The 14264-nt window shown below is 34.4% G+C and overlaps 1 protein-coding gene across 5 annotated transcripts in view; it reads left to right on the top strand.

Moving 5' to 3' along the window:
• The first annotated feature begins 417 nt into the window (after positions 1 to 417).
• Positions 418 to 14264, top strand: part of LOC105114900 (exportin-1-like) — a 15742-nt gene continuing 1895 nt past the window's right edge. Inside the window, exons 1-28 of one of the 5 annotated variants that reach the window (XM_011011616.1) lie at positions 418 to 847; positions 1150 to 1266; positions 2700 to 2792; positions 2910 to 2981; positions 3285 to 3392; positions 3495 to 3577; positions 4369 to 4507; positions 4667 to 4735; positions 4817 to 4894; positions 5012 to 5074; positions 5161 to 5205; positions 5812 to 5919; positions 6053 to 6151; positions 6754 to 6981; positions 7568 to 7627; positions 8125 to 8235; positions 9053 to 9150; positions 9482 to 9590; positions 9809 to 9874; positions 9976 to 10074; positions 10159 to 10239; positions 10893 to 10982; positions 11854 to 11939; positions 12045 to 12125; positions 12205 to 12387; positions 12902 to 12968; positions 13763 to 13873; positions 14149 to 14256. In XM_011011616.1, coding sequence (XP_011009918.1) covers positions 734 to 847; positions 1150 to 1266; positions 2700 to 2792; positions 2910 to 2981; positions 3285 to 3392; positions 3495 to 3577; positions 4369 to 4507; positions 4667 to 4735; positions 4817 to 4894; positions 5012 to 5074; positions 5161 to 5205; positions 5812 to 5919; positions 6053 to 6151; positions 6754 to 6981; positions 7568 to 7627; positions 8125 to 8235; positions 9053 to 9150; positions 9482 to 9590; positions 9809 to 9874; positions 9976 to 10074; positions 10159 to 10239; positions 10893 to 10982; positions 11854 to 11939; positions 12045 to 12125; positions 12205 to 12387; positions 12902 to 12968; positions 13763 to 13873; positions 14149 to 14256 — 2766 coding nt within the window. In that variant the 5' untranslated portion in view covers positions 418 to 733. Of the gene's footprint in view, positions 848 to 1149; positions 1267 to 2699; positions 2793 to 2909; positions 2982 to 3284; positions 3393 to 3494; positions 3578 to 4368; positions 4508 to 4666; positions 4736 to 4816; positions 4895 to 5011; positions 5075 to 5160; positions 5206 to 5811; positions 5920 to 6052; positions 6155 to 6753; positions 6982 to 7567; positions 7628 to 8124; positions 8236 to 9052; positions 9151 to 9481; positions 9591 to 9808; positions 9875 to 9975; positions 10075 to 10158; positions 10240 to 10892; positions 10983 to 11853; positions 11940 to 12044; positions 12126 to 12204; positions 12388 to 12901; positions 12969 to 13762; positions 13874 to 14148; positions 14257 to 14264 lie in introns of all 5 variants that reach the window. The other 4 variants (XM_011011618.1, XM_011011617.1, XM_011011615.1 and 1 more) reach the window with 4 other exon arrangements.

The raw sequence follows: 14264 nt of genomic DNA, 5'->3' as shown, positions 1-14264 counted from the left end.
ATGATAATTTAATTTAATTAGTTAAAATTTATATAACATCATGTTGGTTTTATCTAATATGTTTGTTTGTTAATAAATGATCCCTAGCATAAAATTTTAAAATAAAAAGATAAATTTAAATTTTTTATTTTTTATTTTTAAATATAACTAATGTACGTGATATTATTAGATAAAAAATTTAATTTAATTTTATGAAATTTTAAAAATCTAGAGATCGAAAACGCTGTTTTCCATTAGCTGGGTTCAAATCTTGGGAAACATTAATGTTCAATTAAAACTCTGGGCGCAACCTTAGGAGAAACATGATAGAATTAATTCGAAATTAAATCCATAAATAAAATAATCCAATATTCACAATGAAAACCCTATTTCATTAAAACCAGCCAAAGAAGGCCAAATCAGCCACCCGCTCCTCGTACCGTAACGTGATGAATTAGTGAATTAAATGAGCAAAAAAAGGCCAAGAATTCAAAGTCTATCACTCTCCCTCCTTGCTTAAAATTCAAGCTGTCTCTCGTGCATATATATAAATATAAAATATTCCTTCTCTCTCTGATTTCTCTCTCTAAACTGTTTGCTCACGACAGCAAGCATAAAACCCTTCCCCGCTCCCTTCTCTCTCTTTTTTTCTCTCTCTAGAAACTTCGCCTTTTCGTTTAATCTCTCTCTTAGGGTTTGGTGGTAGTAGTAGTGGAAGCAGCTAGGGTTTTGTGTGGGTTTAAAATCAGTAGTAATGACTTCTTTGGTTATGGCGGCAGAGAAATTTAGGGATTTAAGTCAGGCGATTGATGTCCCTTTACTTGATGCTACTGTTGCTGCCTTCTATGGCACTGGATCTAAAGAAGAGGTCAGGCTTTCTTTATTCCATTTCAAATGCTAAGCTTATATAACAATTCCACTCTTCTTCAATCCAAGGGTTAGGGTTTATTAAGAGTGTTTGATTACTATTTGTTAGCAGTGAGGCAGTAATATATTATTATTATTATTGAATGTACGTTTATTAGATTTTATTTCAGATATGGCTGAATTTGAAATCTGGCAATATAATTTTTATTGTTTTTCTGAGCGTCTATTGCACTGGGGGTTAGGGTTTCCCATTGTTTACTAGACGTCTTCTAATTGAGCATCTTGTTTTTTTATTGTTTACAGAGGGCAGCTGCCGATCGCATTTTGCAGGACTTGCAAAGCAATCCAGATATGTGGCTTCAAGTGGTGCACATTCTACAAAATACAAAGAACCTGAACACCAAGTTCTTTGCCTTGCAGGTTAGTTGTCACATAATCCATTAAAATACTTCCCAATAAAAACACCAACTATAGTCATAATTTGACATCTAGCCAGAGGCATCAATTCTGAAAGCTCTAGATAACACTCGCACAAACTTGTTTAATCTAGTTGACTGCGACATTCATCTGTTGTGATTCATCAAATATTATGGTAGTTTGTGTTTTACAAATGCTAGTCTTTTCTTTTATACCAGATTTTGAGATCTAGTAACGAGCCTAATGGCACTTCCCAATAAAAACTCACTTATGCAGTATTATCAATCTTTAATCCAGCATTGCAGTGTAGGAAATGATGTTTCCAATCATATGAAAGAGACTTGTGCGGCTCAGTGTGGCAATTGTAGAAGAGAGTCATTTGCTACCTTGAGATTTGAGCCTAATCCTGTTCTCTTTTCAATCATTCTTCCAAAGAAATTGCACTTGCTTGATTGTTATACATGCTTATATGAATTGAGTAGAAGGTTCTTTTAGCCATTTGCATGATGATGAAAAATCTTTCAGACATGTCATGGGACATGAAAACATTTCAAGGCCAATGTCAATGACATTGCATTCCTGGATGTATGCCCAGGTGCTCGTATATGCACCAAGGCCATGCAAGGGTGCGGTGCTAGTATATGCACCAAGACCATGCAAGGTTATAGGAGGGTGGCCTTGTATACCCTATCAGAGGGTGAATGGACTATGCAGAGCGCAGGCTTGATAAAATGTTTTTAGATGAGTCCTTATGCCTTCTCAGGGTCTGAATTATGGATGTTCATCCATTGCTTATACATCAGATGATCTACTAAAATATGAAATTGTTTGGGTATGGTTAGAAGTAAAGAAAAGAAATATATGAATAATCTTCTATTTTGGCATTAACCCACAGGAGTATTTTATTGGTTGCATTAATAAAATGAAGGATTTAAAGGCTGATGTCTTCAAAATATACAGGAAGCTGATAGACTGCAAAGGTGATGTCTAGAAAATGTATAGGAAGCTCATTACTCTCAAGGGAGAAGGCACAAATTAATGATGTTAATCAAGGCTCAAGTCTGACATTAAATAACGTTTTTCCTTCCTCTGCAATAGAAGTTAGGGAGAATATATGTTCATTTTGTTTCGACTCTTCTTTTTCCTCTTTCCTAAAATAAGTCTACAGCTACCCTTTTCACATGAACGGAGAGTTCCGTAAGTTATGCAATGAACACATACATTATGGAGTTGTTTATTTATTAATTTTTGTTTACTCCCATCTTGGTGATGATTTTACAAGAGATTACTTGCTGTGTTTTTCGTTAAGTCTTGTCCAAGAAGTGGACTGATGGATTTGCTTTTGTGGCATGGGCAATTAAGTGGTAGATGATTTAGTTCTTTAGAGAATCAGTGACTGAGCAGCTGTTTTTGGACATTTTTTAATTTTTGTGCAGGTCCTAGAGGGTGTTATAAAATATAGATGGAATGCATTGCCTGTTGAACAACGAGATGGAATGAAAAATTATATTTCTGAAGTCATTGTACAGGTAGCTACTTCTAAAAGTTGTGGGTTTGGAGGGAAGTGAGCTTCGCTAATTTTCTTTCGTATCTTGAACTTCCCTTTACCTGTTATATAATTTAACCATTTTGGATCTCTTAAATAGCTTTCAAGTAACGAGGCATCTTTTCGAATGGAAAGGCTGTATGTAAACAAGCTCAATGTTACTTTGGTCCAGGTATGATTTGAATAAGAATCCATGGACGAGTGAGTTTTGGTTTTTTGGGTATCCTATCTTGTCATGCATTATATATATGACAATCGGAAACACTTATGATGGGATTGCTTTTTATTTATAATTAATCTCTCAAGTGTGATCTTTCCAGTTATCATTGAATTCAAGAAATGTTTGTCTCAATTGTTTTTTAGATTGAAATTTTAAGAGTTCTTTTTATATTTTGTGTCAATTAATGTAAGTTTTAGTTTGTTTTATTTGAACATATATTATAACATGAATAATTATGGTTCTGATCCCATCTAGATTCTCAAGCATGAGTGGCCAGCTAGGTGGCGAAGCTTTATTCCTGATCTTGTTGCAGCGGCAAAAACTAGTGAAACTATATGTGAGAATTGCATGGTTATATTGAAAGTAAGTCTCTCTCTCTCTTTATATGTGTGTGTGTGTGTGTACACACACATTTGAAAGATTCTCGGTTTTTCCATATGTAGCTAATGTAAGCTATTCTTTCAGCTTCTAAGTGAAGAAGTTTTTGATTTCTCACGAGGAGAGATGACTCAACAGAAGATCAAAGAGCTTAAACAATCATTAAACAGGTGATTTCTAGATGGTAGTAGGGTTGTCTATTTGTTTGTGGAATTGTTAAGTTACTGGACACGGTCAAATATAAAACTAGTTGCTCTTGTGCGGTTTGTTTATCACTTAGCAGAACTAAAATCCATGGATATTTTCTAATGGAAACTATTGTAAAATATTTATAAATCACGGTGTCAATAATTCAATGAGACATTATTTTTTTATGTGAAAAACCATTTAATGAACTATACATATTATTCATGTAATATAATGCTGAAGGACATATAATTGAAATTCTCTACTTAAAAGAACTCCCACTAATCATCTCTGTCAATTTTTTTAATCATAATTCCAAGAGAATAGCATACAATGAACACTTAAATATTCTATATGCCAAACCAAAGGGAGATGGTTCTTATTCCACATGTCTGCCCTAAACAAAAGGCTCCCTCTAAGCTTCTTTATATGTTTATATGTGTGCATGTGCGTGCACACCAAGGCGGTTAATATTGGCAACAAGAGCTGCTGAGATCTGTAGGGATTCTAGCTACTTATTTGATTTTTGTGTTTAGTTTCTATCTTAAGTTGAAAACAGTGGGAGTTGTCTTGACCTAGTGATAATCACTGAGACAAATATCACTTATTATTGCTTGTCTGTTATTTGAGTATTTCATGAGATGCTTTTGTTTTCCTTCTTGATTCTTATATGCAACTACATCAATACTTCTAAACCTCTTCTCCGTTATCATACCATCTGCTTTTTCGATGCTATGTATGTGTTTCACCAAGAGCTGTCTTTTGTTGTTTACAGTGAGTTTCAACTCATCCATGAGTTATGCTTATATGTCCTATCAGCCTCCCAAAGAACCGAGCTTATTCAAGCAACATTGTCCACCTTGCATGCTTTTCTTTCTTGGATTCCCCTGGGCTATATTTTTGAATCTCCCCTGGTATGTAAAATCCTATCAAATAGCTTTCAGACAGAAATAGTTGTTGGTACAGTAACAATTGACTTTAGGTGTCAACTTGCATTAGTTATTATAGTTGTTAAGGGATGTTCTCATGGTATGTGCTTACATCACATGTTTTCTTCCTGCTATGCCTTACAGCTTGAAACACTTCTGAAATTTTTTCCCATGCCATCTTATCGGAACCTTACCCTTCAGTGTTTGACAGAGGTATGCTGTTAATGTTTTGATAGAAAAATGTTTTCTCTTGAAACATTACGTGTTGATTGTTTTTTTTCCTGAAATTTACAGGTTGCGGCTCTTAATTTTGGGGATTTCTATAACATGCAGTACATTAAGATGTATAATTTTTTCATGGTCCAGTTACAGGTACAGTGGAGCATTGTAGTTCAGATATGGAAACTCCGACACAATTGGAATATGCTTATGAATTTATATAATTCTGTTTCTAAGCTACTGTTATTTCTTCTTGCTATCCTTTTCCAGGCCATTCTTCCATCAACCACCAAGATCCCAGAGGCTTATGCAAATGGATCTAGTGAAGAACAAGTCTGTGTTGGCAATAAAATGCATTCTGTTCTATTAAGGATTAATGCCCAACACTAATTTGCTCTACTCTTTTGTTGCGTGTTTAGGCATTCATTCAGAATCTGGCACTGTTTTTCACTTCGTTTTACAAGGTAATATTCATTTCTCAGTGAACTAATAATTCTTCTAATAAATTCTTGAGGGATTAACCTAGTTTTAATACACTTATGTTAGATATAATTACTCTTAGATTTCAGTGCTGGTTAGCATTGTGTTTTGTTTTGAATAGAATGGAATAAATGGACAATGAGTCAGTGGAAGACTTCTGCTTGTGTAAGGTTAAATTTACAAGATATATAGTTTCTGAACCTCTCACAGAGAATATGGACAAGATAAGACAAATTGGGAAATTCCAAATGGTTAACTGCTGTTCTGTTGAATTGAGTAATCTCTGTTGCGTTTCATAGAGCAAGCCAAAAAAATCAATGTGCTCTCATTTAAAAAAAAAAACAGCCTACTATTGTCTATGGGCTCAGTGCTTTTTAGTGTTGGAATGTTTTGAGCTTTACTGTTGATGACTGCAATTTCAGATCATGGTGAATTTGAAAATTAGATCCATCTAGTAGAATTTTTCTTCCTGGTTTGAGATATTTGTGCTGTCTCTGTTTTTTTGCACAGAGGCCTCTTGGCATTGTTGCAAGATTGCATGTTTTTCTTTGTTGAAAAATGATGTTACAGATACCTTCATCTCTTTGCAGTCTCATATTCGGGTGCTGGAGTCTTCTCAGGAGAATATATCTGCTCTGCTAATGGGTCTTGAGTATCTAATTAATATCTCATTTGTTGATGACACTGAGGTTTTTAAGGTGGTTATTTTCCTTCTCTCACTTTCCTCATCTTTCTCTATGTATGTGTAGAATATATGTATATATATGTGAATTATTTTGTAATTATAAATCCTATAACATGACTAATTTTGCTGCCTTGTATGATTTGCAGGTTTGCTTGGACTATTGGAACTCCTTGGTTTTGGAGCTTTTTGAGCCACACCATAATTTGGACACTCCTGCAGCCACTGTAAACATGATGGGATTGCAGGTAGAATGTATTTATTACCAGATGGTGGTTGTAAAGTGGATTAATGTGGTGGTCAGCTAATGTGTCATTTTGCTGCATTATTTTTCTTTATACTAATCGTGACTTCTGTTTTTTGTTGCTTTAGAACAATACATAGGATTACATCCCTTTGCATCTCTTGCTTGTCATACACACGATCCAGACAACACTGCTGTAGCTGTAATTTTTCTAGGAGTCTCTTTAATGGAGAGATTGGATTGTCCCTTTTTTTTTCTAGCTGGATATCCTTTGCTATGTATTTCTCCTCTCTTTCTCAAAGCACTTTTTCCCATTTGAGAAAAAAATTGTTTACTTAAAAAGTGTGGGTAAATATTCAATGAGAAGCGTGACAATGTTTTAGTTCATTTAAATCTTTGTTGTGTTTTTTGTTTGAGGTCTTGCATTCTTCTTGTATTGGTGGCCATTCTTATCTGCTTCTTGTAGTTCATTGTTTTCTCATTTTACATAAGACACATTCATGTGCACATATTAGAAGCATTTTCTTTGGTATGGAGTGGCTGCAAGTTTCTTGTTTTGTTATTTTAGAGTACTTCCATTATTTGAACGGAGATTAATTATTCCAGACTCTGAATTCTCAGAATCTGCAGATGCCTCTGCTACATGGCATGGTTGATGGTTTAGGGTCACAAATTCTGCAGAGGAGGCAGCTTTATGCTACTCCAATGTCCAAGTTGCGAATGCTTATGATCTGTCGTATGGCTAAACCTGAGGAGGTTTTGATAGTTGAAGATGAAAATGGTAATATTGTTCGTGAAACCATGAAGGACAATGATGTTCTTGTTCAATATAAGGTGATATATCCTTACTTGGCTGAAGCTTTTGTGTAATCATTTCATATTGGCCTTTGAATATGGATATGGAGTATTTTTGTGAAATCAATCTATGCTTCTTTAGGGCCTCATGCTAGCTCAAATAGTATGTCGATTATACTGGTGATTGGTTTGAATTTTTCAAAATGACACTCTGATCTCTGTGATTAAACCATGGATAATTAAGGTACTTGAGGGCATATAGCATTATTTGTAGGCTTAGCTTCATTTTACATGTGGAGAAATGTTGGCTTATATTTGTACTGATGTAAATAATGTTAGTTTTATATAATGTGCATCATTTTCTGCTGTACTTCGAATTTTTTGAATACTGGAGTTCAAAGTATATATAGTTGTTAGTTCTAACACTTGCTTTAACACTGACCAAGGCTAGGCCCATTACCTGTTAATGGGCTGGATGTCAAATTTAAACTGCTTTTCAATATCAGTATGTTTTTGATCTGGAGATCTGATGTCTTATTAGGATTAATGCATTGGAATTAATTCTCTGTTTCTGGATATTTTATGTTTACCAGTTTCAATGGTTAATTTGAATGCAATTATGCAGATTATGAGAGAAACATTAATCTATTTGTCACATCTTGATCATGAGGATACTGAAAAGCAGGTAAGAGCTGTCACTGAACTCATTTACTATAATTTATTCTAGGAATTTTGTCCTTGCAGTTATCACTTATCTTGTTTGTAGTCTATAGCTGTAGATCCATTGTGCGATTAATAAATGCATTACTTTGTTTATCTTTCTTTAGAGCTTTGATACGTTAAAATATTCAGTGTATATTGGTTAACCTTTTGAAGTGCATTGCTTTGTAAGAAGACAACTTTCTTTGCTATTATGTTTTTTGATTGCCCTCATTCTCTTCTGCCATGGTTTTTCCTGTTTATTTGTTGCTAGTTTATTGCTAACTTTCATGATCATATTAGGTTCCTTGCTTTAACTTTTTGCCTCTTAATCTCTCTATTATGAATATTACACAAGAAAGATGAAAGAATGAATATATCTCTAGTAAATGTGTGTTAGCGCTTAGTTTGCTTCTCTTTTGAGTGATGGAGTTTGATATCTTAAAATGGATGTTGCTGCCTTCCCTTTTTGGTGCAACACAGATGTTGAAGAAATTAAGTAAACAACTGAGTGGTGAAGATTGGAACTGGAACAACTTAAACACTTTATGCTGGGCAATTGGATCCATTTCTGGTTCCATGATGGAGGAACAGGTAACTACCTTTTCTGGACCAATGGAGCCTTAGTTTGCTGAAATATCCTCTTACAAATGATATAGGAAAGTTTATCTATTCACGTTTGATCTGTGTTTTTCTATAAAATTTTGTAGAGTGCACAAATGAAAATTTTCTGGCATGAGCATGCATTGTTTTCTAACCCAGACCTGATAGGAAAGTGATGGAATTCTAATTTCTTATTTGCTAATAACTTCTTGATGATGATATACTGGTAAATGTCAAAAGAACTCTGTTTTCACTTTCTTGCGATATTAGAGGATCTTAAATCATTTCATGACTTGTTAAATTCGTCAATGGAAACCAATTGTCTTTGGTCCATTTCATGATGTTTTGGGACGTCATATGTATGATAGAGGGTGCTCCATTTCCATGCTCATAAAGTAAATTATTGCAATTAGGTAATAAACTTGATAGGATGTCAGGTCAGCTGTTCTAATTTTAGTTTAGTATTTAAAAACATACTGGTGGCTTTTGTTTTGCTTTTCTAAGAATTTAGTTCCATCCTTGTTGATGAATCTTTCTTTCTACCCTGATCTGTATCTTTGTCAACTCTTCTTTTACCTTTTCTCCCAGTTTCCACTTCCTGTAAATGGGTTGATATTATACTTGTTGTAATACCCAACAACTTGATGATAAGGGGAGCTCAATTTTTCAATGATTTATATTTATATAACCCATCCATTTCAGATTTCAACGATTTCTTAATTGGCTAATGTTTACTCATTTGTTGCAAGATCACTTGCTTCTCAATAATAAATTTCTTGACATTTTCAACATCTCTGTTTTGCGGCAGGAAAACCGATTTCTTGTGATGGTCATTCGTGATTTGCTGAATTTATGTGAAATCACGAAAGGGAAGGATAACAAAGCTGTTATTGCGAGTAACATCATGTAAGAATTTATGATTTCAAAAGGGGTTTGTAAGCGTCTTTTTCTGAGTTAGAAGTCTCTGATCTTTTTCACTTAACAGTTATTACCAATTTGGGCTCTCTACATTCTGATTGTTTCTCCACCACAAAAAAAGAAGGGAACAAATAGGGATAGAGTAACAGAGAGAACTTCTCTAAGGTCTATTTAATATTGACTACTCATACTTGTTTTATTACTAGGGATGTGCCCTTTGAGGCTGATAGCTGGAAGCTTAAAGTAAATTTATAGGGGATATGGTTGTATAAGTAAGCAAAATTCATATTATCTTGTTTCAAACTTGCTCTGATTGCAGGTATGTCGTTGGCCAGTACCCAAGATTTCTCAGAGCTCACTGGAAGTTCCTGAAAACTGTTGTCAATAAACTGTTCGAATTTATGCATGAAACTCATCCTGGAGTTCAGGTCATTTTTGTTGCTCTATGATATTTATATTATTGTCTAGACAAGCTGCATATATTGAGACATTTTATCATTTTTGTATCGCATGTGTTAGTGTTACATAAGCTCCTGAGTTTTTGTGAGTACTTAGCAGTTATAAAATTTATTGTTGTGTTGTATATGTTATATCTGGTCCTTTTCTTGTATAGCTTGACTGTAACATGCATCTCGAAATTTTCCAGGACATGGCCTGTGACACATTCTTGAAAATTGTCCAGAAATGCAAGCGGAAATTTGTTATTGTGCAGGTGATGCCTATTTTCCAAAGGCACTTAGCCTTCTGGGTTGTAATTGTTTGTAATTGTGATGCATCAAAAATTCATTGAGAAGATGCTTATCTGGTTTTTAGGTTGGAGAAAGTGAGCCATTTGTATCTGAACTTCTATCTGGCCTTCCAACAACTGTTGCTGATCTCGAGCCACATCAGATACATACATTTTATGAATCTGTATGCCACCATAACTTCTGAGGATTAAGTTCTTGACACCAATATGTGAAGTTTATGACCTTTGTTTTTCTTTTTTTGCTACAGGTTGGCCATATGATTCAAGCAGAATCTGATCCACAGAAGAGAGATGAATACATCCAGAGGTTGATGGACCTCCCTAACCAGGTCTCTCTCCCCCCTTCACCCTCTCCATCCCAATGTTGTAAAAGAAATCTATATGGTTTAAAGTAGCTCAAGCATAAATTCTATTGAGAAAAAGATTGATCCCTAGGTTTTGCTAGATTGTTACCACCTATGATTAATGATTGGGCCCTATACATGCAGTAATAAATCCCTCACTATAATATGAAAGCTCCTTATTAAATTACAACCCTACTTTTTCTCCTGTTTTCTTAGTTTGATTGCAATTATTTTCTATTAAAATCTTGCCACAAAAATATTGAAAATTTTTTTACGTTAATATATTGCAACCATTTAATCAATCAAAATTTGATATTTTATTGGCATTTGGTTTTTTTGAAGATCAAGTGTCTTCTGATGCTTTTCAAAACTGTTCCCTTTTTTATGAGCAACCATTATGTTTGAGATGTAGTTTTTAGTGATGGTTTTTGTTGGAGAGTACAATGATCAACTCTTTTACTAGACATATTTTAGGACCAAACAAAATTGAAGCCTGGATACAGTCAGAGAGGAGTATCTCTTCAGTTTACTTGCCATGTCTCAACCATGGGGATTATACAGAATCGGTTTTATTTTAGTATTTTCATTCTCGTTTTAAATTTAAGAGCTAAGAGGCTAATAAGACTATTGTTTTGCAGAAATGGGCTGAAATTATAGGACAGGCACATCAAAGTGTAGATTTTCTGAAAGATCAAGAAGTGATCAGAACTGTGCTTAATATATTGCAGGTATGGCTCTTTATTCGTCAACAGATGTTATGTGGAATCAAACCATGTTTCTATGAGGTTTCTAAATGTATGGTGTTTGAAATGACCTCAATGATTCTCCTTTACATCATAGTTTGCTAATTTGACATACTTGATATCTTATTTTTCTGGAGTCACTCTCAAAATATTAATACTAGATACAATTTTAAAATATAGAATTATGTCATTGAACATCACCAATGATTAATATGACTATATATGAATCATGAAAGCTCTCTTTATGTTAGAATAATGTATATAGTCTTGAATTATGTTCCATGACTTATGCCGTATGCTTCAACTACCAACACACATCTTATACCAGCTTATTTCATGAAAGAAAGATATTATATATAAAACAAAGGCACTTCAGCATACTATTTCTACATATTTTTAATTAATAGTCATTAATTAACATTTCATTAGTATCATGTATTCACAATTATAAATTAAACTTCAACTATTAGATTTTTTTTCATAGGCTTTGCAATATAATATTGTAATAGTAATTAAGAAAAGAATTTTTGCTTTTTATATAGCACAATCGAGTTAAAAATGTAGTTGGACAATTGTGTTTGTTTTATAGGGTTTATGAACACAACAATAAAAATAAAAAAAAATATTAAAAATACCATATTGGGTATGGGTTGGGAGATAGGGTGGGTGAACCTTCACTTGATCCTGTACCCAACATAGGTGAAACAGGGGTGGGTTTTCACTAGCCTTTGACCCTGGTAAGAACTTGACTCAACTGGGTTGGATGTTTTTTAATCTTTAATGATCTTGATGGGTGTTTCACTATTAATTTTACTGCTATGTGATGATCTCATCTCGTCGACTTGTTTGTTTGCAGACCAATACAAGTGTTGCAAATTCTCTTGGGACATACTTTTTATCTCAAATTTCTCTTATATTTTTGGACATGCTTAACGTGTACAGGTGTGCTTTTCACCATTATTTGCTAATGCTATTTTGGAAGCATCTTTGAGGTTGTCAGAGATGTTGCGGGCTCTTATTAGTTATTCACTTCTTTTTTTTTTGCAGAATGTACAGTGAGCTTATATCAAGCAGTATTGCAGAAGGAGGGCCTTATGCATCTAAAACATCCTATGTGAAACTTTTGCGGTGAGTCATCATTTGGATCATGTTTCAGATGTGGACAATTAAAAATTTCTCTGATTTTTAATGAGATTTTACTAAACAGGTCTGTTAAGAGGGAGACACTTAAGCTCATCGAGACATTTTTGGACAAGGCTGAAGATCAACCACAAATTGGGAAGCAGTTTGTGCCCCCAATGATGGATCCTGTTCTTGGTGATTATGCTAGGAATTTGCCTGATGCTAGAGAATCAGAAGTTTTGTCACTTTTTGCAACAATTATAAACAAGTATGTTGCACTTTCTTAATGCCTTTTGCTTTCAGCGCAATGATTTTGGTGAAATATCACATCAATATTTCTTGAAACTACCAGCATTTAGTACTTAAATCTGCAATCTGTTCCATGAAGCATGACTAATTAATATTAACTTAACTAAATGTCGATCTCAAACATCTAGTTAGTAGTGTCATTGGTGGATGGTGAGGTTTAGATTCTCTAGTTGTTGAATTGTAAATGCATAATGGATAGAGTAAGAGTTGCCTATGTTGCAAACTTTTGCATTACATGCTTCTAATCATCACTGTTTATTAATACATTATTGGTTTTTTATTTTTCATTTTTCAGTCTTGGCCAACCCACAAGTTTGGGATTGAGGCTTGGTTGTTGTATCAGTCTTGATATTCATAATCTCTGCTGTGCTTGCAGCTTGGAGGCAATATAGACCACTGCAAAATGCTCTATTCCTAATTATTATGCTTTCTGTTAGATATCTCTTTCTGATATTTTTCTATTCTGGATGAAGGTACAAAGGTGCAATGATAGAAGATGTACCTCGAATATTTGAAGCTGTTTTCCAGTGTACATTGGAGGTAAGTATGGAGGTTGTAAATCACTGTTCTCGTTTATGCGGCTTCTATATGTGATATTTTCTGTCAACACATCATCTTTCATTTTGTTGCAACTTGCAACAGCATTTGAGGACCAATTATCTGCATTATATCCTAGTGTTTAATAGGAAATTTAGAAATGGCCAGTGATAATATAGTTGGTGGAATAATGATAACCAGTAAACTATTATTTTTGCATGGAATGTGGAATTCCACATAGTGTTCACGGATTGTGTTTCAATAGTTGTATAAAAGCATCCAACACTAATAGATCCTTGTATAATATTTGCTGGTCGGTCCTGCAATTTTCTCTTTATTTATGATTTGTTTATGCAACACGTTTGCTTCATTAAGATAATATAGATACTGATTGGAAAGTCAGTATAGCAACAGTACAACGATCCTTGTTTCAGAGTTTAGATGCTATGTTCAATCTGCTGATATTCACTTGACATGATGCTCCTTTTTTTTCCTGTTTCTTTTTGGAGATTGTTGTTGCTATGCCTATGCTATGCTTATACCTTAGGAGTTAGGAGGATGCCATGTCATCAAATGCTGCTGCGTATAGGAACCCCATGTACATTTTAGCACTTACCCCCCGAAATACCTCTCTACCCTTGATATCTTGCTTGGAAAGGTCCATCGGTTCATGCTGTGGTATATATGGCATAGCATTTCACATGTCATTGAAGATCAACTTATAAGATTAAAGCTGATTTTTTTAGGAATTGTGTATTAGAAGCTGTTCAACTGAGATGAGTAGTTCTGTGCTGCAGATGATAACCAAAAATTTTGAAGATTATCCAGAACATCGCCTTAAGTTCTTCTCATTACTCCGTGCCATTGCTACACATTGTTTCCCTGCCTTGATTCGTTTGTCCAGTGAGGTTGGTGTTTGAATTTATTTTGTTTCTTCTATTGATCATCCTAATGTGTTGCTCAGTTCCATAGTGATTTATGAGCTTAGCCTTGCAATGTGATCTTAGAACTTAGAAGCACTCAGTTTTGTTTCATTAAACTACATTAGAGAGATGGATAAATAATTGAAGGAGTGGACTGATAAGTTGGACTATAATAGTCAGAAAAGGCTAAATTTGAGGGGCAGCCTTTTTACAATTTTTACCCCATTGAATTGAAATCTTCTGTCTCATGTTCATACCAGCAACTGAAGCTTGTGATGGATTCAATTATATGGGCATTCCGTCATACAGAGAGGAATATAGCAGAGACTGGTCTAAATCTATTGTTGGAGATGCTGAAGAAATTTCCGGTGCCCCC

Source organism: Populus euphratica, unplaced genomic scaffold (assembly GCF_000495115.2).
Source record: "Populus euphratica unplaced genomic scaffold, PopEup_1.0 scaffold936.1, whole genome shotgun sequence".
Taxonomy (NCBI): Eukaryota; Viridiplantae; Streptophyta; class Magnoliopsida; order Malpighiales; family Salicaceae; genus Populus; species Populus euphratica.
This window is presented reverse-complemented; position numbering and strand designations above follow the sequence as displayed.